This window comes from Papio anubis, chromosome 20 (genome assembly GCF_008728515.1).
Source record: "Papio anubis isolate 15944 chromosome 20, Panubis1.0, whole genome shotgun sequence".
Lineage (NCBI taxonomy): Eukaryota > Metazoa > Chordata > Mammalia > Primates > Cercopithecidae > Papio > Papio anubis.
In genome coordinates this window covers 894,153-917,166 of record NC_044995.1, presented here as the reverse complement: position 1 = coordinate 917,166, position 23,014 = coordinate 894,153, and the positions used below count along the sequence as shown (strand labels likewise).

The 23,014-nt window shown below is 53.8% G+C and overlaps 1 protein-coding gene across 1 annotated transcript; it reads left to right on the top strand.

Annotated features, from left to right (window-relative positions):
• Positions 1-1,873: 1,873 nt before the first annotated feature.
• On the top strand, positions 1,874-22,627 carry EHD2 (EH domain containing 2). The gene is made up of 6 exons (XM_003915796.3): positions 1,874-2,063; positions 5,705-6,163; positions 7,003-7,100; positions 12,305-12,717; positions 17,828-17,992; positions 21,658-22,627. The coding sequence occupies exons 2-6, from the start codon at positions 5,760-5,762 to the stop codon at positions 22,207-22,209; spliced, it is 1,632 nt and encodes a 543-aa protein (XP_003915845.1). The 5' UTR covers positions 1,874-2,063; positions 5,705-5,759; the 3' UTR covers positions 22,210-22,627.
• The last annotated feature ends 387 nt before the right edge of the window (positions 22,628-23,014 follow it).

Below are 23,014 nucleotides of genomic sequence, written 5' to 3'. Positions count from 1 at the left end.
CAGTGAGCCGAGATCATGCCACTACACTCCAGCCTGGGTGATAGAGTGAGACGATCTCAAAAACAAAAGAAAATAAAAAAAACCCCAAGACTCCTGTTTCTTGGAGATATTATGAGGGTTCGATGAGCTAATACATGCATGCAAAGAGCTCAGAGTGGCACCTGCACGTAGGAATGGCTTAGTCAACATTAGGGATTGTTTCTACAAATGTTTACTGAGCCCCTGCAGTGAGTTGGGCATTGTGCAAAGCCCTCATGGGGCTCATGTTCTCCAGGCGAAGACATTCCCTTAGGCAGAGAAATGTGGAATATGCAGAGTGGTTGGAAGGGCTGTGGAGAAAAATAGGGCAGTGATAAGAGGTAGAGAGTGGGTTCTACCTTAGGCGGGGCGATCCTGGAGGGCTTCTCTGAGGAGGTGACATTTGAGCAGGGACCTGAAGAAGGGGAGAGAGTGAGGTATTCAGATCCCTATGGGGAAAGTACTCCACGGAGAGGGGTCAGCAAGTGCAAAGGCCGTGAATCTGGAGGGTTGTGGGTGTGTCTGAGGAACGGTGAGGAGGCCACGGTGGCTGGAGTCGCCTGATGAAAGGGGACAGGGGAGAGGTAGGTGGATCATGCTAGGCTTTGTGGGCCTTGGTGGGGACTTTGGCTTTTACTCTGAGAGAGAGGAGAGCCAGGGAGGGTTGTTAGCTGAGAAGTTTCATGAACTCCCTTAAGTTTTAAAAGTAATACTATTTTTATTTGTTTATTTATTGGAGATGGAGTCTCACTCTGTCGCCCAGGCTAGAATGCAGTGATGTGATCTCGGCTCACTGCAGCCTCTGCCTCCTGGGTTCCAGTGATTCTCCTGCCTCAGCCTCCCAAGTAGCTAGGACTACAGGCACGTGCCACTGCACCCAGCTAATTTTTGTATTTTATTTATTTATTTATGTATTTATTTATGTATTTATGTATTTATGTATTTATGTATTTATGTATTTATGTATTGAGATGGAGTCTTGCTCTGTCAACCAGGCTGGAGTGCAGTGGCACAATCTCCGCTCACTGTAAGCTCCGCCTCCCCTGTGTTTAAGTGATTCTCCTGCCTCAGCTTCCCAAGTAGCTGGGACTACAGGCACCCGCCACCACACCCGGCTAATTTTTTGTATTTTTAGTAGAGACGGGGTTTCATCGTGTTAGCCAGGATGATCTCGATCTCCTGACCTTGTAATCTGCCGGCCTCGGCCTCCCATCTATTTTCAGTAGAGATGGGTTTGCACCATGTTGGCCAGGCTGGTCTTGAACTCCTGACCTCAAGTGATCCACCTGTCTCGCCTCCCAAAGTGTTGGGATTACAGGCGTGTAATTATAGGACCGTGCCCAGTCCTATAATTTTTTTTTAGAGGTGAGGTCTCGCTCTGTCACCCAGGCTGGAGTGCAGTGGCACAATCCTAGCTCAGTGCAGCCTCGACCTCCTGGGTTCAAGCGATCCTCCCACCTCAGCCTTCCAAGTTGTTGGGATTACAGGTGTGCACTCCTGTGCCTGGCTAAATTATTTTATTATTTATTATTATTTTTAATAGACATGGGGTCTTGCTACGTTGCCCAGGCTGGTCTTGGACTCCTGGCCTCAAGCAATCTTCCCACCTTGGCCTTCCAAAGTGTTAGGATTACAGGCGTGAGCCAGGGCGCCCGACCTAAGTTATTGTTACTCTTATTGCTGCTGCTGTTGTGATTCCCGTGTTAAGAAGAGAGACGGGTTGGGGAGCAGCCCAACGCCGGATGTGGAGGTGGAATTCGAATCCCAGGCTGGACGCTGGAGCTCTCGCCCGCGGTGCTAAGGCGTCTTCCCCACTCCCCACAAGGGGGCGCCAGAGGCCGGGCGCCCGGTTTTGAGGGGGGCTCCTCGTCCCGCCCCTCCCTCCTGTCCTCCCTCCCGTCCTCCCCGCTCCGGGCCCCACCCGGCTCAGACGGCTCCGGACGGGACCGCGAGCACAGGCCGCTCCGCGGGCGCCTCGGATCCCTGCGGGACCCCACCCCCGCCCAGCCTGCCCAGCCCGCTGCAGCCGCCAGCGCGCCCCGTCGGTGAGTGCTCCCAGCACCGCAGCTGTCGCCTCACGACCCCAGCCCGAGCCTGCCCTGGTTCCCCATGTCTGATCCCTGCTCCCCGCCACCCTGTCCCCAGTCTGTAACGGTCTCCCCAGGTGTTCCCCAATCCCTCCCAGTCTTCACCAGTCCCCCCAGTCTGTAACCATGTCCCCCACTCCCCCAGTCCCCTCACTCTTCCGCAGCCTCTCCCACTCCCCTAATCTCCTCCATCCTCCCCCAACACCCCTCCCTATCCCCTGGCTAGAGATCCTCTGGGCAGGGTCTCCATCCAGGCCCTCATCCATATCGGCTAACTTGGCCCCTCCAGCCACCCAAGAGCCCCTCTCCTGCCTCACCAGCTCCATCGGCCACTGCTGATGGCATTCTCCCCAGCTCTCTCTCAGGGCCCTCCCTGCCTGGGACACCGCCCAGAGCCCTCTCCCTCTGCCCACATCCCAGATCCTGCCTCTCTTTTCCGCTCCTGCCACTCCTTCACAAACTCCCTTTCCTTTTATCTCCCCCACCCCCTCGCCACCCCTTTTAAAAGTCTCATGATTTTATGGATTTTAGCATATTTGATCTGCAGTTATTTTGATGCTCAAATTGCTCCATTTTTGGCCATTGGCCACCCCTGCAAGCTGGGTCCTCTGTTCCTGTAACATGCCCAATCCGCCTTTGAGCACTTCCTCACCGTCTGACCCAGGCTCACTTGTTCTTCCCTGCCCCAGCCCTGGAATCCACCATTTCTCTAAGGAGTCCCAGGTTCTTTTAGTGGGGAACGGTATTTAGAGACTCCCATCTTACCAAAAGTTGATTCTTTGAAAAGATCAGTAAAATCATAAGCATCAACGGGACCAATCGTTTTTGTTTTTCTTTTTTAAAAAAAGTTAAGACACACACATATGGCTGGTATCAGAAATGAAAGAGGGGGACATCACTACAGATCCTACGGTAAATAAAAGGATAGTAAGGGAAGATAGAGAACACAGTCTGGGTGCTGGAGGTGCTCATTGCTCCTGGATTGGTCATGGTTAACCTCCCTAACTCAGATCTTTAGACCTATGATAGGATTGCAAGCTCTGAGGTCAGGTTGCCTGGGTTTGAGTCCCAGCTTGAGCATTTTCTAGCTAAGTGATCTTGGGTAATTTATTGCTGTCTTCCTTTGCCTTGTTGCTGAGCCTCCTTTGCCTTGTTAAAAAAGCAGAGATGAGGCCGGGCATGGTGGCTCATGCCTTTAATCCCAGCACTTTGGGAGGCCGAGGTGGGCGGATCACGAGGTCAGGAGATCAAGACCATCCTGGTTAACATGGTGAAACCCCGTCTCTACTGAAAAAACAAAAAATTAGCCAGGCGTGGTGGTGGCCGCCTGTAGTCCCAGCTACTCAGGAGGCTGAGGCAGGAGAATGGCATGAACCTGGGAGACGGAGCTTGCAGTGAGCCGAGATGGCGCCACTGCACTCCAACCTGCAGCCTGGGTGACAGAGTGAGACTCGGTCTCAAAAAAAAAAAAAAACAAAACAGAGATGAGCCAGCATGGTGGCACACACCTGTAATCTCAACACTTTGGGAGGCCGAGGTGGGTGGATCACCTGAGCTCAGGAGTTTGGGACTACCCAGGGCAACACAGTGAAACTCTGTCTCTACTAAAAATACAAAAAAAAAATTAACTGGGTGTGGTGGCGCATGCCTCTAGTCCCAACTACTTGGGAGGCTGAGGCAGGAGAATCTCTTGAGCCGCAGAGGTAAAGGTTGCAGTGAGCCGAGATTGTGCCACTGCACTCCAGCTTGGGCTACAGAGTGAGACTCCATCTCCAAAAAAAAAAAAAAAAAAAAAAGACAGAAGGAAAAGCAGGGATGGTAATAGACCTACTTTACAGGGTTATGAAGGTTAAGTGAGTTAGTACAGTGCCTGGCATGCAGTGATCATAAATGTTGCATCATTTTTCTTAACACTCAACAGCCCTCATGACCTGGGTACACCCAGGCAACCTTCTCAGCTCCATTTCTCAACCCTCCTCTTTGTGCCCCTGTGTCAACCACCCAGATATTTCATGGCTCCCAACACACCAGGACCTCTCACACCCCCAGACCTTTGCATGCACCGTCCTCTCTGCCTAAATCCCCTTGTCTTGCCTGCTCTTCATGGAGCAGCTGAAAAGTCAGCCCTGCCCTGAGTCTTACTGGTGCTGTGGTCGCTTTCTCACACCCTCCTCTGGATGTCTGGCTTGTGTCTAGGTCCTCATTAGAGGCTCTGGGTGGGTAAGGGATGATCTCTGACTGGTTTCTGGGTCCACAGTGCCTGAAGCATGGAGTGAGTGATTTCAGTGAAAATGTGTCAAATGATGGAAGGGTGAAGAGAGGAAGAAATGAATGAAGTGATTAAGGAATCAGTTTCTTCCAGGCAGCTTCTCTATCCTTCGCCTTGTCCATCTCTTGGTTTTCCATTACCACCATCAATCCCCCTTCTTTAACCATGTCACCATTAATCTTCTTTCTCTTGCTTCAGCTGGTTCACTATCATCTCCCTTTTTTTTTTGTTTTTTTTTTTTGTTTTGTTTTTTTGAGATGGAGTCATACTCTGTTGAGTGCAGTGGTGGGATCTTGGCTCACTGCAACCTCCACCTCCCGGGTTCAAGTGATTCTCCTGTCTCAGCCTCCTGAGTAGCTGGGATTACAGGTGGCCACCACCATGCCTGGCTAATTTTTTTTTTTTTTTTTGAGACGGAGTCTCGCTTTGTCGCCCAGGCTGGAGTGCTGTGGCCGGATCTCAGCTCACTGCAAGCTCCACCTCCCGGGTTCACGCCATTCTCCTGCCTCAGCCTCCGGAGTAGCTGGGACTACAGGTGCCCGCCACCTCGCCCGGCTAGTTTTTTGTATTTTTTAGTAGAGACGGGGTTTCACCGTGTTAGCCAGGATGGTCTCGATCTCCTGACCTCGTGATCCACCCGTCTCGGCCTCCCAAAGTGCTGGGATTACAGGCTTGAGCCACCGCGCCCGGCCAAGCCTGGCTAATTTTTTATATGTTTAGTAGAGACAGGGTTTCACCATATTGGGCAGGCTGGTCTCAAACTTCTGACCTCAGGTGGTCCACCTGCCTTGGCCTCCCAAAGTGCTGGGATTACAGGCATGAGCCACTGCACCCAGGTTTTGTTTGTTTGTTTGTTTGTTTGTTTTTTGAGATGGGGTCTTGCTCTGTAGCCCAGGCTGGAGTGCAGTGGCATGATCATAGCTCACTGTAGCCTTGAACTCCTGAGCTCAAGCAATCCTCCTGCCTCAGCCTCCCAAAGTGCTGAGACTACAGGCATGTACCACCATGCCCAGCTAATTATTTTTTTTTGTAGAGATGGGGGTCTCACTATTTTACCCAAGCTGGTCTTGAGCTACTGACCTCAAGCAATCCTCCTGCCTCGGCCTCCCAAAATACTAGGATTACAGGCGTGAACCATCGTGCCTATCCCAATTCCATTCTTCCTCCTGCCACCCGCCATCCATGCTCTGTGACCACATATTTGTGACCACAAATATCTGTGCTCCTCCTCCTTCTCCACCCATCCTGCCACCCAGACAGTCTACACTCAGACCCCTTTCTTCCTCCTTGGCCGGGCCGCCCATGCTCATGCCCTCTCCCCATCCCACAGGCAGCTCTCCATCTGCACGTCTCTCCGTGAACCCAGTGGGCAGTGTGCCGCCACCATGTTCAGCTGGCTGAAGCGGGGTGGGGCACGGGGCCAGCAGCCCGAGGCCATCCGCACAGTGACCTCGGCCCTCAAGGAGCTGTACCGCACGAAGCTGCTGCCGCTGGAGGAGCACTACCGCTTCGGGGCCTTCCACTCGCCGGCCCTGGAGGACGCAGACTTCGACGGCAAGCCCATGGTGCTGGTGGCTGGCCAGTACAGCACGGGCAAGACCAGCTTCATCCAGTACCTGCTGGAGCAGGAGGTGCCCGGCTCCCGCGTGGGGCCTGAGCCCACCACCGACTGCTTTGTGGCCGTCATGCATGGGGACACTGAGGGCACCGTGCCCGGCAATGCCCTCGTCGTGGACCCAGACAAGCCCTTCCGCAAACTCAACCCCTTCGGAAACACCTTCCTCAACAGGTGTGCCAGCCGCGGGCCCAGGGCGCATCCTTCTTTTTCTTTTTGTTGAGACATAGTTTCCGTTCTTGTCACCCAGGCTGCAGTGCAGTGGGTGCGATCTCAGCTCACGGCAACCTCCACCTCCTGGGTTCAAGCGATTCTCCTGCCTCAGCCTCCTGAGTAGCTGGGATTACAGACACCCGCCACCACGCCCAGCGAGTTTTTGTATTATTAGGTACAGACGGGGTTTCACCATGTTGGCCAGGCTGGTCTCGAACTCCTGGCCTCAAGTGATCCACCCGCCTCAGCCTCCCAAAGTGCTGGGATTACACGCGTGAGCCACCGCACCCAGCCCTGGGGGTGCATCTTGCTGTCCCCCTTCTCTGTCCCCTCCCTGACTGTGTTTCCCTCCTTCTCAGCCCCAATTCCCTTCTCTCTACCCAATTCTTCCCATGCCTGTCTCTGCTCTCTTATTCAGGGGAGCACCTAGGCTAGTGAAGTCAGCATGCCTGGTTCAAATCCCGGCCAGCTGGGTGGCCTCAGGCAAATGACTTGACCTCTCCGCCCCTCTTGTAGCCTCATCTGCAAAATGGGGATCAATCACCTTGGGCCAGGGGCGGTGAGACTCTTTCTTAAAAAAAAAAAAAAAAAAAGAACAGCACCTGGCACAAATTAAGTGCTTACCGAACATAAGCTGTGACTGGTTACAGCTCTGAGATGGTCCTGGTCGCCCTTTTTCTGTTTGGAGTCTTTCTTCGCCCATACAGGATGCTCTGTCATGCGGTCCCGAGTCCCTCTTCATGTTTTCCCTCCTTCTGTCCTTCCCTGTGTTGACCCCTGACCCTCCCTCTACCCCCCAGGTTCATGTGTGCCCAGCTCCCCAATCAGGTCCTGGAGAGCATCAGCATCATTGACACCCCGGGTATCCTGTCGGGTGCCAAACAGAGAGTGAGCCGTGGTGAGTGGGGCCGGACCCTGGGGTCAGAGGAAGGTGCGGCTGGGTCTGGACTCCTGGGTCTGAGGGAGGAGGAGCTGGGCCTGGACTCCTGGGTCTGAGGGAGGAGGGGCTGGGCCTGGACTCCTGGGTCTGAGGGAGGAGGCGCTGGGGGCCGGACCCTGGGGTCTGAGGGAGGAGGGGCTGGGGCCTGGACTCCTGGGTCTGAAGGAGGAGGCGCTGGGGCCTGGACTCCTGGGTCTGAGGGAGGAGGCGCTGGGGCTTGGACTCCTGGGTCTGAGGGAGGAGGGGCCGGGGGCCTGGACTCCTGGGTCTGAGGGAGGAGGGGCTGGGAGCCTGGACTCCTGGGTCTGAGGAAGGAGGGGCTGAGCCTGGACTCCTGGGTCTGGGGGAGGAGGGGCTGGGGGCCTGGACTCCTGGGTCTGGGGGAGGAGGGGCTGGGGGCCGGACCCTGGGGTCTGAGGGAGGAGGGGCTGGGGGCCCGGACTCCTGGGTCAGAGGGAGGAGGGGCTGGGCCTGGACTTCTGGGTCTGATGGACGAGGGCCTGGGATCTGGACTCCTGGGTCTAGAGGAGGAGGGGCGGTGTCTCCACTGGGACCTGGGCCTGCGTCCTCTGGCCCTGGCTGGCGGGGCAGCCCAGGGAGCTAGTGGAAGCCGTGACTGCTCCGTGCTGGCTCGAACTGATGGGTGGGGGAGGCGTGTGAGTGACCACGTGGTGCGAGCGGGCAGGAGCCGCACGTCTGGGCAGGCAGGAAGGATGGGAAGGGAGAGATGAAGAGTGACAGGGATTCCGAGGCAGTGAGACAGTGATGCAGGGAGACACAAGGCCCAGAGATGAGGCAGAGCCCGGGCAGGGGAAGCTGGGCCCTGTGAGCTCCTGGCTCCGCGTCTGGGCCACAGATGGGGCTGAGAAGAGGATGGGAAGGGAATCTGGGTGGGGGCCAAGGCCAGGCCTGGAATTTATAAACAGCTGTGCAAGGAGAGCGGCGGGGGGTGGATTCCAGCGGGGGCCTCCGGGTGTGCTGAGCCCCCACCACTCCTGCCCAGCCCAGCTCAGCATCTGTGGCCCCCCAGCCCCAAGAACTTGTGTCCCCCACCCCCCATGGCCTCGGAGGCCGGGAAGTGGGGCAAAGGAGGCTGCCATGTGGGGCAGAGGGGATGAGAGGCCCTGGCGAGGAGGCTGGGCCTGGGGTGGGGCGGGGACGCCGGGGGTGACGGTGTCCCTGGCCGCCGTCCAGAGGCCCCACGGGAGAACGGCAGGAGGCAGCTGCAGAAACGATTGGGAGGACGTGCTGCCAGCTGAGGGGGAGGAATTCCTGGGGCTCCCACCCCAGGGCCTGGGCCTGGGACAACGGGAGGGAGCGGCTCTCTCAGCCAGGGCAGGGGTGCCAGCAGGGGCGTCCAAAGGCCATGGGTGGTGGGGGAGTGGGGAACGGGGTCTCCCTTCCTGGCTTTGGGGGTAGAGGAAGAGGAGGAGAGAGTGTCCAGCTGTTGGTGTGTGTGTGACTCTGTGTGTATCTTGGGAAAGTGTGTCACTGTGAATGTACTCCTGGGTGCGGTGGTTCCATGCATTTGTGTATAGCGCTGGACGTGCCTCATCATGGCCTTGGCTCTGAGGTTGTGTGACTGAATTGTGTACCTGCCTCTCTGTGTGTGTGTGTGTGCGTGCGCGTGTGCCTATAATTGTGGCTGGATGACTTTGTTTTGTTCGTTTGTTTTTGCGACAGAGTCTCACTCTGTCACGTAGGCTGGAGTGGAGTGGCGCGATCTCAGCTCACTGCAACCTTCGCCTCCCGAGTTCAAGTGACTCTTCTGCCTCAGCCTCCTGAGTAGCCGGGACTGCAGGCACCCGCCACACCCATGTCCGGCTAATTTTTGTATTTTTTTTTTTTTTTAGTAGAGACAGAGTTTCACCATGTTGGCCAGGCTGGTCTCAAACTCTGGACCTCAGGTGATCCTCCTGCCTTGGCCTCCCAAAGTGCTGGGATTACAGGTGTGAGCCACTGTGCCCAGCCTGCTGGATGACTCTGTGTGACTCTGAAGGGCTGTGTAGGGCTATGGGAGACTTTGTGGAATTGTGTGCAACTGATTCTGTCTCTATATATTGTTATATTGTGAAGTGTGTGTATAAGTGTGTGTGTGAGAGAGAGAGACATAAAGGGCGTTGTCTATGTGTCTGTGGATTTAGTGTGTATCATTGTGGGTGTGAGTCTGACATTGTGTGCCTGTGCATGAGGCATATATGTGTATCTGGGCTGTGTGTGATTTTGTGTGGCTGCATTGGGCGGTACAGGGCTGCGGGGATTTTGTTGGGCTGTGTGTGACTACCTGTGATTGTACCTTGGGATACAGTTGTGTGCTTCTGTGTGGTGTTGTGTATGTGAGAATGTGTGTGTGTACAGGAGTGTATCTTTTGTGTAACTGTGTGTGTGTCTGTGTGGGTGCCTTTGGGTTTGGGAGGGCATGGGAGGTTATGTGTGTGCGATTGTGTCTGTGGGTGTGCACACGTGCCTCTGTACCTCTGTGCTCGTGCAGGTCTCTGGGTCTGTTATGTGTGTGCATCTCATATTGTCTTTGTGATTGTGTGACTACAAACATCTGTGCAGGTCCCAGATTGTGAACACAGGTGTGTCTGGGAAATTAGCTGGGTGTGGTGGCGCCTGTAATCCCAGCTACTCGGGAGACTGAGGCAGGAGAATCGCTTGAATCCGAGAGGTAGAGATTGCAGTGAGCTGAGATCGCACCACTGCACTTCAGCCTGGTGACAGAGCAAGACTCTGCCTCAAAAAAGCTCAACCATTTAAAAAAAAGAGAGAGAGACAAGGTCTTGCTCTATCTGCCGGTTGGAGTGCAGTGACACAACTGTGGCTCACTGCACTCCAACCTCTGGGCTCAAGTGATCCTTTGCTTCAGCTTCTTGAGTAGCTGAGACTACAGATGCATGCCACCACGCGTGGATAATTTTTTATTTTTATTTTTTTCTGTAGAGACAGGGAATGTCATCTTGCCTAGGCTGGTCTCAGACTCCCAGACTCAAGCGATCCTCCTGCCTCAGCCTCTCAAAGTGCTGGGATTACAGGCATGAGCCACTGTGCCCAGCCACCTACATAATTTTTAAGTGTACAGTTCAATGCCAGGCATTATTTTAAGCTATATATATATATATATATATATATAAACTCATTTATATTCTTTTAATCTTTACAACAGTCCTTTTTTTTTTGGGCAGGGGGGGTGGACAGAGTCTCACTCTGTCACTCAGGCTGGAGTGCAGTGATGCTGTCTCTGCTCTCTGCAACCTCTGCCTCCCAAGCTCAAACGATTCTCGTGCCACAACCTCCCATGTATTTGGGACCATAGGCATGAGCCACCAACACCGGGCTAATTTTTTTGTATTTTTAGTAGAGATGGGGGTTTTGCCATGTTGGCTAGGCTGGTCTCGAACTCCTGGCCTCAAATGATCTGCCTGCCTCAGCCTCCCAAAGTGCTGGGATTACAAGTTTGAGCCATCACACCTGGCTTCACAACAGTCCTTCTATGATCTGCATTTTACAGAAGAGAAAACACAAGTTCAGAGAGGTTAAGCTACTTTCCTAAGATCACACAGCAGATCAAGGCAGAGGAGGGACTCAAATCCAGGTATTCTAGACAGCTAAGTCAGGGTGTCTCAATCAATGCTCGCCTCAGCATTGCTCGCTGGTGATTAAATGAGTGAACAAGCAAAGGTGAGAATGGGTGGATGAAGGAGTGAATGAGGAAATGAATGGTGAAAGGAATGAATGAATGAGCGTGGGAACCCATGGCTGGGATGGGTGCTTCATCAGAGCAAGAATCTTGTCTGTGTGTTCTCTGCAGTATCTCAGGCTCCCAGGACAGCGCTTGGCACACATGAGACTCTCAGTAAATATTGCTAAATCAATGCAAAATATTTAACATCTCAGCCTGGCCAACATGGTGAAACCCCGTCTCTACTAAAAATACAAAAATTAACCGGGTGTGGTGGTACATGCCTGTAATCCCAGATACTTGGGAGGCTGAGGCAGGAGAATCGCTTGAACCTGGAGATGGAGGTTGCAGTGAGCTGCATTCATGCCACTGCACTCCAGCCTGGGCGACAGAGTGAGACTCTGTCTCAAAAAAAAAAATCTGCTATGGCAAGAGCACATGAACTGTAGTTGCTGGATCATGGGGGGATCCAACAGATCCTGGGGAGAAGCTGGGGTGATTGAGGCACGTGGCAGCCTTGGGGTTCCATAGAAGCACGGGGGGATCTTTTAGCAAACATATCAGTATTTTTTTTTTGAGATGGAGTCTCGCTCTGTCGCCCAGGCTGGAGTGCAGTGGCATGATCTCAGCTCACTGCAAGCTCCGCCTCCCGGGTTTCGCCATTCTCCTGCCTCAGCCTCCCGAGTAGCTGGGACTACAGGCGCCCGACACCTCGCCCGGCTAGTTTTTTGTATTTTTAGTAGAGACAGGGTTTCACCATGTTAGCTGGGATCTCCTGACCTTGTGATCCGCCCACCTCGGCCTCCCAAAGTGCTGGGATTACAGGCGTGAGCCACTGCGCCCAGCCTCATGTCAGTATTTTTAACAACCTACACATGCACACCTACAAAGCACACCGCTAATAACTGGTTCATGAATGAGCGAATGAAAAAATGGAGGCCTGGAGGCTGTGCACGGTGGCTGACTCCTGTGATCCCAACATTTTGGGAGGCTGAGGCAAGAGGATCACTTGAGCTCAGGAGTATGAGACCAGCCCGGGTAACATAGTGAGACCCCGTCTCTACAAAAAAAAAAAAAAAAAAAATTAGCCACGTGTGGTGACGGCCGCCTGCGGTCCCAGCTACTAGGGAGGCTGAGGTGGGAGGATTGCCTGAGCTCCGGGAAGCGGAGGTTTCAGGGAGGCATGATCCCGCCATTGCACTCCAGCAAAGGAAAAGGGGGATGATTACCCCTGTAACCAGATGGCTTGAGGACTTGAGGGGCTGGGACCAGAGTGAGGGGGGAAATTCTGGGGACTGGGGAACCAAAGCAGTGGTACCCACTGAGGGCCTTGGCTATTTTGCCTAGACAGGATTTGGACAGCCAACAATGTGAACATCTTTACAGTCCAATATGCAAGAGAATGGATGCTACTGAATGGCTGGAGGGTGGGGGTCTGACTTCTGCCCCTTGCGCCCCTGTCTCTCCACTCCCACTCCAGGCTACGACTTCCCGGCCGTGCTGCGCTGGTTCGCGGAGCGCGTGGACCTCATCATCCTGCTCTTCGACGCGCACAAGTTGGAGATCTCGGACGAGTTCTCGGAGGCCATCGGCGCGCTGCGGGGCCATGAGGACAAGATCCGCGTAGTGCTCAACAAGGCCGACATGGTGGAGACGCAGCAGCTGATGCGCGTCTACGGCGCGCTCATGTGGGCGCTGGGCAAGGTGGTGGGCACGCCCGAGGTGTTGCGTGTCTACATCGGCTCCTTCTGGTCCCAGCCTCTCCTCGTGCCCGACAATCGGCGCCTCTTTGAGCTGGAGGAGCAGGACCTCTTTCGCGACATCCAGGGCCTGCCCCGGCACGCCGCCTTGCGCAAGCTCAACGACCTGGTGAAGAGGGCCCGGCTGGTGCGGGTGAGTCGTCCTGGGGGCTGGGCGCGCATTCTTGGAGGAGGGTGCAAGGGGAGCCCCTGCCTTTCCTCCGTCCTCCCCTACCAGTGCTGTGAGTCCCTGACTTATCAGTGCTCAGTTAGTTAGTTCTCTTGAAGTTGGGTCATTCTGGCACAGAGTGGAGCAGCGAGGAAGAACTGTAAGGAGACTCATTCCTCTGCCTTTGGATTTCTGTGTCCACACAGTGTCACCCTGGCTTCACTGTCCTGGTATTTCTATTTCTTCTTCCTCTTCCTCCTCCTCCTCCCCTCTTCTTCTCTCCCCTCCTCCCCTCCTCCTTCTCCTCCTTCTGCTTCTGTTTCTCTCCCCTTCCTTCCTTCCTTCCTTCCTTCCTTCCTTCCTTCCTTCCTTCCTTCCTTCCTTCCTTCCTTCCTTCCTTCCTCTGTTCCTCTCTCCCTCCTCCCTTCCTTACATCCTCTTTCCTTTCCTCTTCCTTCTTTTTTAAGAGATAGAGTCTTGCTCTCTTGCCCTGGCTGGAGTGCAATGATGCAATCACAGCTCACCACAGCTTCGAACTCCTGGGCTCAACTGATCCTCCCTCTTCAGCCTGCCCCAAGTAGCTGGGACCACAGGTGCGTGTCACCACGCCCAGCTAATTTTTTACTTTTTGTAGAGTCTGGGTCTTACTGTGTTGCCCAGGCTGGTCTTGAACTCCTGCCCTCAAGTGATCCTCCCTTTTCGGCCTCCCAACGTGCTGGGATTACAGGCATGAGTTATATTGAATTTTTGAGCTTCCTGTAAAATATAGACATACCAATACTCATTATTCTACCCTTCTTGTTTATTTTTTGATAATTTATAAGATTGTGGCTCAAAGGTTTCCAAGTTCATTGGTTTATTCCACAAATATTTCCTTTGCTTTTCCTTTTTTTTTTTTTTTTTTTTTTTGAGACGGAGTTTTGCTCTTGTTGCCCAGGCTGGAGTGTAATGGCGCAATCTCGGCTCACCACATCCTCCGCCTCCCGGGTTCAAGCGATTCTCCTGCCTCAGCCTCCTAAGTAGCTGGGATTACAGGCGCCCACCACCATGCCTGGCTAATTTTGTATTTTTAGTAGAGATGGGGTTTCTCCATGTTGGTCAGGCTTGTCTCAAACTCCTGACCTCAGGTAATCCACCCGCCTTGGCCTCCCAAAGTGCTGGGATTACAGGTGTGAGCTACCATGCCTAGCCAATCAGGGCTCTTTGAATTCCTTCACTGTTTTATCCCCAGCGCCCGGAACAGAATTGGTGCTCTGTAAATATTTATTGAATGAATGACATTAAACAAACAGTTGCATTGAACAAAATCTCCTCTATGCCTGGCCTGGTGTTGGGTGGTGCAGGAGACACAGCAGTGACCACGGTGGTTCCAGTCCTGTCCTGCTGAGGCTCCCAGTCCTAAATAATCAAGGCAGTTCCAGGGCTCAGTCCTCACTGGGCCTCCTGGAGAGGGGACAGACCCATCCCCAGACAACAATGACCCAGTGTGGTCAGAGCTGGGGCGGGGTAGCTGGGGCAGGCAGAGAGGGCTTTTTTGGAGGAGAGGGCATCTGAGGGGGAAATGTCAGTGTTGAACCCAGTGTAGACAGTGTGCATAACTCAATTAGAGGCTGAGGATGTGGCTGAGATCAGAGGTGGTGTGGGTTGTGTCCGGGAATCTGTGCTTTGTCCCAAGGGCACTGGGGAGCCAAGGAAGGGTTTGGAGCAGGGAAAGGAGAGAACCCAGTGTAGACAGTGTGCATAACTCAGTTTGAGGCTGAGGATGTGGCTAAGAGTCAGATCCCTGGAGATGATGTGGACTGTGTCCGGGAATCTGTACTTTGTCCCGAGGGCACTGGGGAGCCATGGAAAAGTTCAGAGCAGGGAAAGGAGATAATTAGACTCAAGCTGCCTTTTGGAGGGTGGATTCAAGGCAGGTGAGTCTAGGAGCCTGGAGACGAGGCAAAAGGCTTGGAGGTTCCTGGATCAGGACAGGCCTTGCAGAGGGAGAGGAGAAAGGAGAGCGCCGGTTTCAGAGCAATTTTGGATGTCGAATGGAACATTCTCAGGGGAGGCTGCCAGGGTGGAGGCGGGGCAGGAAGCTGGGCAGGCAAGGAGGCCAAGAAGGTTCTAGGGGGTGGAGGAGCCTGAGGTATTGGTTTAAGGAGCAACGAGAGTGGGTGAGTCAGAGCCCCCACCCCCACCCCCACCCCAGGAATCCTCCTTCGGAGGGAGCGGCCCAGTGTGGACGGGGCTGCCACTCCTGGAACCTTCGGAATTCACCTTGCGCTCCTCTGCCCAGGCGGCTCTGCAGTGTCTGTCTCTCTCTTTTTCTGTCTCGGTATCAGTCCCTTTTCTACCTCTCTCTCAATCTCTTTCTTCTCCATTTTTACTTTCTCTTTTATTCTAACTCCCTTTCCTTCTCTTTCTCACCCTGTCTGTCTCCTCCTGACTCTGCATCTCTCCCCCGCTCCGCCGCCGCCTTCTCTCTGTCTTCCTCCTGGTCTGTCTTAGACTCCCCCAGGTTCGTTCCCGCGGGTCCCTTGGCGGGAGCTGGAGCACAAGGCTCAGGGACAGAGGGGTGGGGCCGGGCCAGACACCTGGTGCCCCCGCCGGGCTGGGGGCGGCTCCGGAAACCCAGACAAACCCCGGAGTCAGGGACCCAGCCCCGGCCCAGCCCGCCTTCCCACCTTATCTCTTCCTGGCACCTTCCCCTGCTTCCTCTCTGGAAAAGCCATCAGTGCCCTCCCGCCTCCCCTCCTTTGGTCCCTATGGAGCCGCCCTTCGGCCCTGCCCCCTGACTCCATTGGCCCGCTCTCACAGGCCCCGCCCCCAGCCCGGCCACACCCCTGCCCTGATTGGTCCTTCAGACCCTTAGGCACTCCCTCCACCTCTTCCTGCTGGTTCATCCATGGCTCCCCAGTGCCGCTCAGGACACAGGAGCATGGGATTCTGGGTTCGCTGTGACCAAGGTTCACTGCCCCTCCGAGGTAATCACCCTTCTCCCAGTGCCTCAGTTTCCCATCTGTACGTTGGAGGGTGTGGACGAATCCTCTGACTCTAGGTCCTTCGACTGAAGTGATAGCTGCTAGAAGGGGCGATTTTATGATGCTGTGATATGTGAGACCAAGATCTTGGGAGGGTCTGATTCTAAAGACGCCAAGATGCCCTGAACCTTCAGACCACATTCTCTGCAGTGGCCCAGTGACATTCATTCAGCAGTTGCCAAGCACATGCGGCACTCTTCTAGGCTCTGGGGATACAGCAGGGCACAAAGATAAATTCCTTTTCTCATAGAATTACTTTTTAGTGGGGAAGCAGACATTAAACAAATCAATAGTTATGAAGAAAAATGAAGCGGAGGAAAGAGGGGCTGGCGAGGGACTATCTTAGAGCGGTCTGAAGGAGAGGAAGGGGTGAGAGGAAGGGGCGAGCCGAGTGGCAACTGGGTGGAAGAGCAGTTGAGGCAGTGAGGACAGCATGTGCAAAGGCCCTGGGGCAGCCGTTTACTTGATGTGTTTGAACTGAGAGCCTAACGGGGCTGGAGACAGGGTGGTGGTGGAGGGTGGAAGAGATGAGGATTTAGTACCAGTCAGGGACCACCAACATTCTCAGCATTCTAAATCCGTGATTCTTTAAAATATATATATATTTTTTAGTTGGAGTCTTTCTCTGTCACCCAGGCTGGAGTGCAGTGGCACGATCTCGGCTCACTGCAACCTCTGTCTCCTAGGTTAAAGTGATTCTTGTGCCTCAGCTTCCTGAGTAGCTGGGACTACAGGCAGGTGCCACCACACCCGGCTAATTTTTGTATTTTTAGTAGAGATGGGGGGGGGGGTCTCGCCATGTTGGCCAGGCTGGTCTCGAACTCCTGACCTCAGGTGATCTGCCGGCCTCGGCCTCCCAAAGTGTTGGAATTACAGGCATGAGCCACGGCACCTGGCCCTAAAAGAATTTTTTAACAAGTCTTTTTTATTGAACATTTAAGACCATCTCATGGAAAGGCATTCATACTTTATCAGACGTGATTCTCCCACACCTCATCCCACCAGCTCCCAGGGCCTCTTTCCTAGAGGCAGCCGCCCTAAGTAGTTTCTTGTGTCTCTTTCCAGATATGTTGCATTTTATAAAAGCATTTATTTACTCTTTTTTATTTTATTTATTTATTTATTTATTTATTTATTTTGAGACGGAGTCACACTCTGTCGCCCGGGCTGGTGCAATGGCACATGCCAGATTCCACTTAGGGCATCCTGGGATGGAGCTGTCCAGGAATGTTGACAAGACAATTAGCTCTGAGTCCTAAACTGGAGGGAGAGGCTTAGGCTGGTATGCAGATTCAGGAGTGGACCTCTTTAAGTGATGTTTAAAACTGGGAGGGACTGAGCTCACTTACTTAGAAGAGAGGAGGAGCCCAGGGTGAGCCCCAGCAGGAGAAGCCCATGGGGCTCACAGTGTGGTGCTGCCACCTGTAGCACCTGTAACTTGTCAGAAATGCAAATTCTCATCCAGACAGTGGCTCTTGCCTGTAATCCCAGGTACTTGAGAGGCTGAGGTGGGAGGATCCCTTGAGCCCAGAAATTTGAGGCTGCAGTAAGTTATGATTGCACCACTGCACTCCTGGCTGGGCGATAGAGCAAGACCCTGTCTCAAAAAAAAAAAAAAAAAAAAGCTGGTCGGGCGCGGTGGCTCACGCCTATAATCCCAGCACGTTGGGAGGCTGAGGCGGGTGGATCACCTGAAGTCAGGAGTTCAAGACTAGCCTGATCAACATGGAGAAACCCCGTCTCTGCTAAAAATACAAAAAAAAATTAGCCAGGTGTGGTGGTGCGCACCTGTTAATCCCAGCTACTTGGGAGGCTGAGGCACGAGAATTGCTTGAACCCAGGAGCTGGAGGTTGCAGGGAGCTGAGATTGCACCACTGCACTCCAGCCTGGGCAACAGAGCGATAATCTGTCTCAAAAAAAGAAAAGAAAGAAAAGATGAGAAACGCAAATTCTCATGCCCCAGGCCAGACCAAGTGAATGGGAATCTCTGGGAGTGCGGCCAGCAGCTTGTTTTAACAAGCCCCCTGGTGGACCCTGACGCAGGCTCAGGTGAGAACTCTTCCCACAGGTTCATGCTTACATCATCAGCTACCTGAAGAAGGAGATGCCCTCTGTGTTTGGGAAGGAGAACAAGAAGAAGCAGCTGATCCTCAAACTGCCCGTCATCTTTGCGAAGATTCAGCTGGAACATCACATCTCCCCTGGGGACTTTCCTGATTGCCAGAAAATGCAGGTGGGAAGCTGCCCGGGAGGGGAAGCTGCCCGGGAGGGAGTGTTAGGGGGTGGGTGATGGGAAGGTTGGCTTCTGGAAGCTCTGAGATGGGACCTCAAAAGCCGGAGGGATGGGTGGCAGGTTCTGGAAAGCGCCTCCGTCAAATAGTTCCATGGGAGCGTGGTTTTATGAGTCAGGCTAGGGGAGTGAAGAGAAAACCCAAAATAACAGTGGCTAAATTAAGAGAGAGGGTTTTTCTTTCTTTCCTCCATAAAACTCCCAGAAAGTGGTCCGGGACTGGTTTGGTGCTTTACAGACCTAGGGATCTAGTCCCTTTCTGTCTTATTTCTCTTCCATGCCTGGCCTCCAGGCCCAAGGAACCTCATGGTACAAAAGGGCTGTGAAGGCTTCAGCCACTGTGTCTGCGTTCCAGGCAGCAAGAAGTTGGGAAAGGGAAGAAAAGTATACAGTCTCTTTAAGAACGGTTTCTGTTTATTTTGTTTTTCATTTGTTTATTTATTTGAGACGTAAATATTTATATTTGTAAAATATAAATATTTAAAATATATACGGTAGGGTGCAGTGGCTCATGCCTGTAATCCCAGTACTGTGGGAGGCCAAGGCAGGTGGATCACCTGAGGTCAGGAGTTCGAGACCAGCCAGGACAACATGGTGAAACCCCGTCTCTACTAAAAATACAAAAATTAGCTGGGCGTGGTGGCGCATGCCTGTAGTCCCAGCTACTTGGGAGGCTGAGGCAGGAGAATCACTTGAACACGGGAGGCAGAGGTTGCAGTGAGCTGAGATCACGTCACTGCAGTCCATCCTGTGTAACCGAGTGAGATTCTGTCTCAATAAATTAATACTTTAAAAGATTTATTTATTTATTTATTTATTTGAGACGGAGTCTCGCTCTGTCGCCCAGGCTGGAGTGCAGTGGTGCGATCTCGGCTCACTGCAAGCTCCGCCTCCCGGGTTCACGCCATTCTCCTGCCTCAGCCTCTCTAGTAGCTGGGACTACAGGCGCCCGCCACTGCGCCCGGCTAATTTTTTGTATTTTTAGTAGAGACGGGGTTTCACCGTGGTCTCGATCTCCTGACCTTGTGATCCGCCTGCCTCGGCCTCCCAAAGTGCTGGGATTACAGGCGTGAGCCACTGCGCCCAGCCTGTATTTCATTTTAATGAATGTAAATAAGCACATGTGGCTACTGGCTGCACTACTGGACAGGCTAACAGTAGAAGCTGCATATGCAACCTGTGCTTGCCTCAGTGGACTTGAACTTAGTCATACTCTGGCTGCCTGGGAATCCAGGTTGCAACCTAGGAGCCCCAACCCTTCAGAGTCGTGATCAGCTGGCCTCTCTGCCTTGGCTCAGGAAATTCCCACAGGGCTGTGAAAGGAATGCACCTTTGCAGAGACAGTCCTGGTGCAGTCTGGGCCACTGAGAGTTGCCCGTGTGAGCAGCAGCATGACGCCAAGCCCACCCTACAGCTGCGCTAGCACAAAGTGACTTCTTCGGTGGGGAGGCGGTGGTCCCAGGGACCCCTGATGATCTCTTCATCCCAAACCTCACCTCCAAATTTGGCAGCCAGCCACTCAGTCCTTTCTGCGTGGTGTGGTAGCGCAGTGGCAGGAACTGAGCTTTCCGAACTTTCTTTTTTCTCCCCTCCCTTGTTTGTTTTGAGACAGGGTCTAGCTCTGTCACCCAGGCTGGAGTGCAATGGTGCTATCTCAGCTCACTGCAACTGCTGTCTCCCGGGGTTCAAGAGATTCTCCTATCTCAGCCTCCCAAAGTAGTTGGGACTACAGGCGTGCACCACCGCACCTGGCTAATTTTTAATTTTTTTTTTTTTTTTTTTTTTTTTTTTTTTTTTTAGAAATAGGGTTTTGAGGCCAGGTGCAGTGGCTCACGCCTGTCATCTCGGCACTTTGGGAGGCCAAGGTGGGCAGATTACCTGAGGTCAGGAGTTCAAGACCAGCCTGGCCAACATGGCAAAACCCCGTCTCTACTAAAAATATGAAAATTAGCTGGGCGTGGTGGCAGGTGCCTGTAATCCCAGCTACTTGGGAGGCTGAGCCAGAAGAATTGTTTGAACCCATGAGACGGAGCTTGCAGTGAGCCAAGATTGCGCCATTGCACTCCAGCCTGGGCGATAGAGCAAGACTTGTCAAAAAAAAAAAAAAAAAAGAAAGAAAAAAAAGAAATATGGTTTTGCCATGTTGTCCAGGCTGGTCTTGCACTCCTGGGCTCAAGGGATTCTCCCACCTCAGCCTCCCAAAGTGCTGGGATTACAAGTGTGAGCCACCCATGCCTGCTGAGTTTTTTTAAAATTTTCAATGTTGTGCATGCTGGCTGGGCAGCTAGAGTCCAGTAGAGGGCAGTTAGGGTTCTAGGCCGGTGTGGATGCTCTGAGAAAGGTATACTTGATGCGAAAACATTGAAATCCTTCTCTGCTAGCTGGCAGAAGGTTGCTGCTCTCACTCATCGGAGGGTCCCCAGCATCCCCACCCTCCAGTAATTCTGGGGTTTAGGAGAAAGCCTCCGGGACCTTGTTGCCCAAGTATCTTCCGAGTGGTGGGTGCCCGAGCAGAGCAGGTTGTTCAGATCTTCAAATACTTCTGCATGTGTCAGTAAAGAGCTGCCACCCTGGCTGGGCGCAGTGGCTCACACCTGCAATCCCAGCACTTTAGGAGGCTGAGTGTGAGGATGGCTTGAGCCCAAGACTTTTTTTTTTTTTGGTGGTTGTTTGTTTTTGAGACTGAGTCTGGCTCTATCGCCCAGGCTGGAGTGCGATGGCCGGATCTCAGCTCACTGCAAGCTCCGCCTCCCGGGTTCACGCCATTCTCCTGCCTCAGCCTCCCGAGTAGCTGGGACCACAGGCGCCCGCCACTTCGCCCGGCTAGTTTTTTGTATTTTTTAGTAGAGACGGGGTTTCACCGTGTTAGCCAGGATGGTCTCGATCTCCTGACCTCGTGATCCACCCGTCTCGGCCTCCCAAAGTGCTGGGATTACAGGCTTGAGCCACCGCGCCCGGCCGAGCCCAAGACTTTGAGACCAGCCTGGGCAACATAGCGAGACCCCCGTCTCTACAAAAAAAAATTTAGCTGGGTGTGGTGGTGCGTGCCTGTGGTCCCAGCTACTTGGGAGACTGGGGCCAGAGGATCGCTTGAGGCTGGGAGTTGGAAGCTGCAGTGAGCTATGTTGGTGCCACTGCACTTTAATCTGGGTGTCAGAGCGAGACCCTGTCAAAACAAAACAAAACAAACAAAAAACAGCCGGGCATAGAGGCTCATGCCTATAATCCCAGCACTGGGAGGCTGAGGCAGGTGGATCACAAGGTCAGGAGTTCGAGACCAGCCTGGCCAACATGAAACCCCGTCTCTACTAAAAATACAAAAATTAGCCGAGTGTAGTGGTGTGCACCTGTAATCCCAGCTACTCAGGAGGCTGAGGCGGGAGAATCGCTTGAAACCAGAAGGCAGACGTTGCAGTGAGCTGAGATCGTGCCATTTGCACTCCAGCCTGGGCAACAAGAGCGAGACTCTGTCTCAAAACAAACAACCACCAAAAAACCCACAAAGGCTGCCCCCCTGAGCTTCTCCAGTGTCCTGGTACCACCTTGCAGCCTGAGGGCCTCAGGGATGGCGCCGCTTGAATTTTGGGTCCCCCTGTCCCCCACCACAGGAGCTGCTGATGGCGCACGACTTCACCAAGTTTCACTCGCTGAAGCCGAAGCTGCTGGAGGCGCTGGATGAGATGCTGACGCACGACATTGCCAAGCTCATGCCCCTGCTGCGGCAGGAGGAGCTGGAGAATACCGAGGTGGGCGTGCAGGGGGGTGCTTTTGAGGGCACCCACATGGGCCCGTTCGTGGAGCGGGGACCTGACGAGGCCATGGAGGACGGCGAGGAGGGTTCGGACGACGAGGCTGAGTGGGTGGTGACCAAGGACAAGTCCAAATACGACGAGATCTTCTACAACCTGGCACCTGCCGATGGCAAGCTGAGCGGCTCCAAGGCCAAGACCTGGATGGTGGGGACCAAACTCCCCAACTCGGTTCTGGGGCGCATCTGGAAGCTGAGCGACGTGGACCGCGACGGCATGCTGGATGACGAGGAGTTCGCGCTGGCCAGTCACCTCATCGAGGCCAAGCTGGAGGGCCACGGGCTGCCCGCCAACCTGCCCCGTCGCCTGGTGCCACCCTCCAAGCGACGCCACAAGGGCTCCGCCGAGTGAGCCGGCCCCCCTCCCATGGCCCTGCTGTGGCTCCCCAGCTCCAGTCGGCTGCATGCACACCCCTGCCCCAGCTCACACATGCCCTGCCTGCCCTCCCTGCCCAGCTGTAAGGACCGGGGGTCTCCCTCCCCACTACCACCAGACACCCCGGTGGAAGGGTTTAGAGGGGACCACAGGAGGGACAAGGCTTCTCTGTCCGCCCTTCACACTTCCAGCCTCACGTTCACTTAGGCACATCACACAGACACTGGCACGCGCAGGCATCCATCCATCCATCCATCTATCCTTCAAATATTTATTGAGCACCTACTATGTACCCAGCCCTGTTCTAGGCACCGGGCATTACCACAGAGAACAAAATAGACAAATACATCTGCCCTCATGGAAGGTGACATTCCCAGGAGAGGGTACTTACACAGTCACACAAACACACACTAATTCCTGGCACGACCCCAGCCCCTTCCCTGGGTGAGCAGCCCTGTGGTTGAAATGACTGATAGACCCTCTTCTGCTCCGCTTCCTCCTGCCCAGCCAGGCCAGACCCTCAACCCACTCCATCACAGCCTCAGGTCTCGGGACCATGGGGGCTCAGAGGGGAGACACAATCTTCTTTCTTTCCTTCTTTCCTTCCTTCCTTCCCTCCTTCCTTCCTTCTCTTCCTTTTCTTCCTTCCCTACTTTTCTGTTTTGTTTTTGCCCCCAATTCTGTCCACACCCATTCCCTCCCTCCCTCCTTCCCTCCCTTCTTCCTTCCTTCCTTTCTCTTTCTTTCCTTTTCTTTCTTTTCCTTTCTTTCTTTCCTCTTT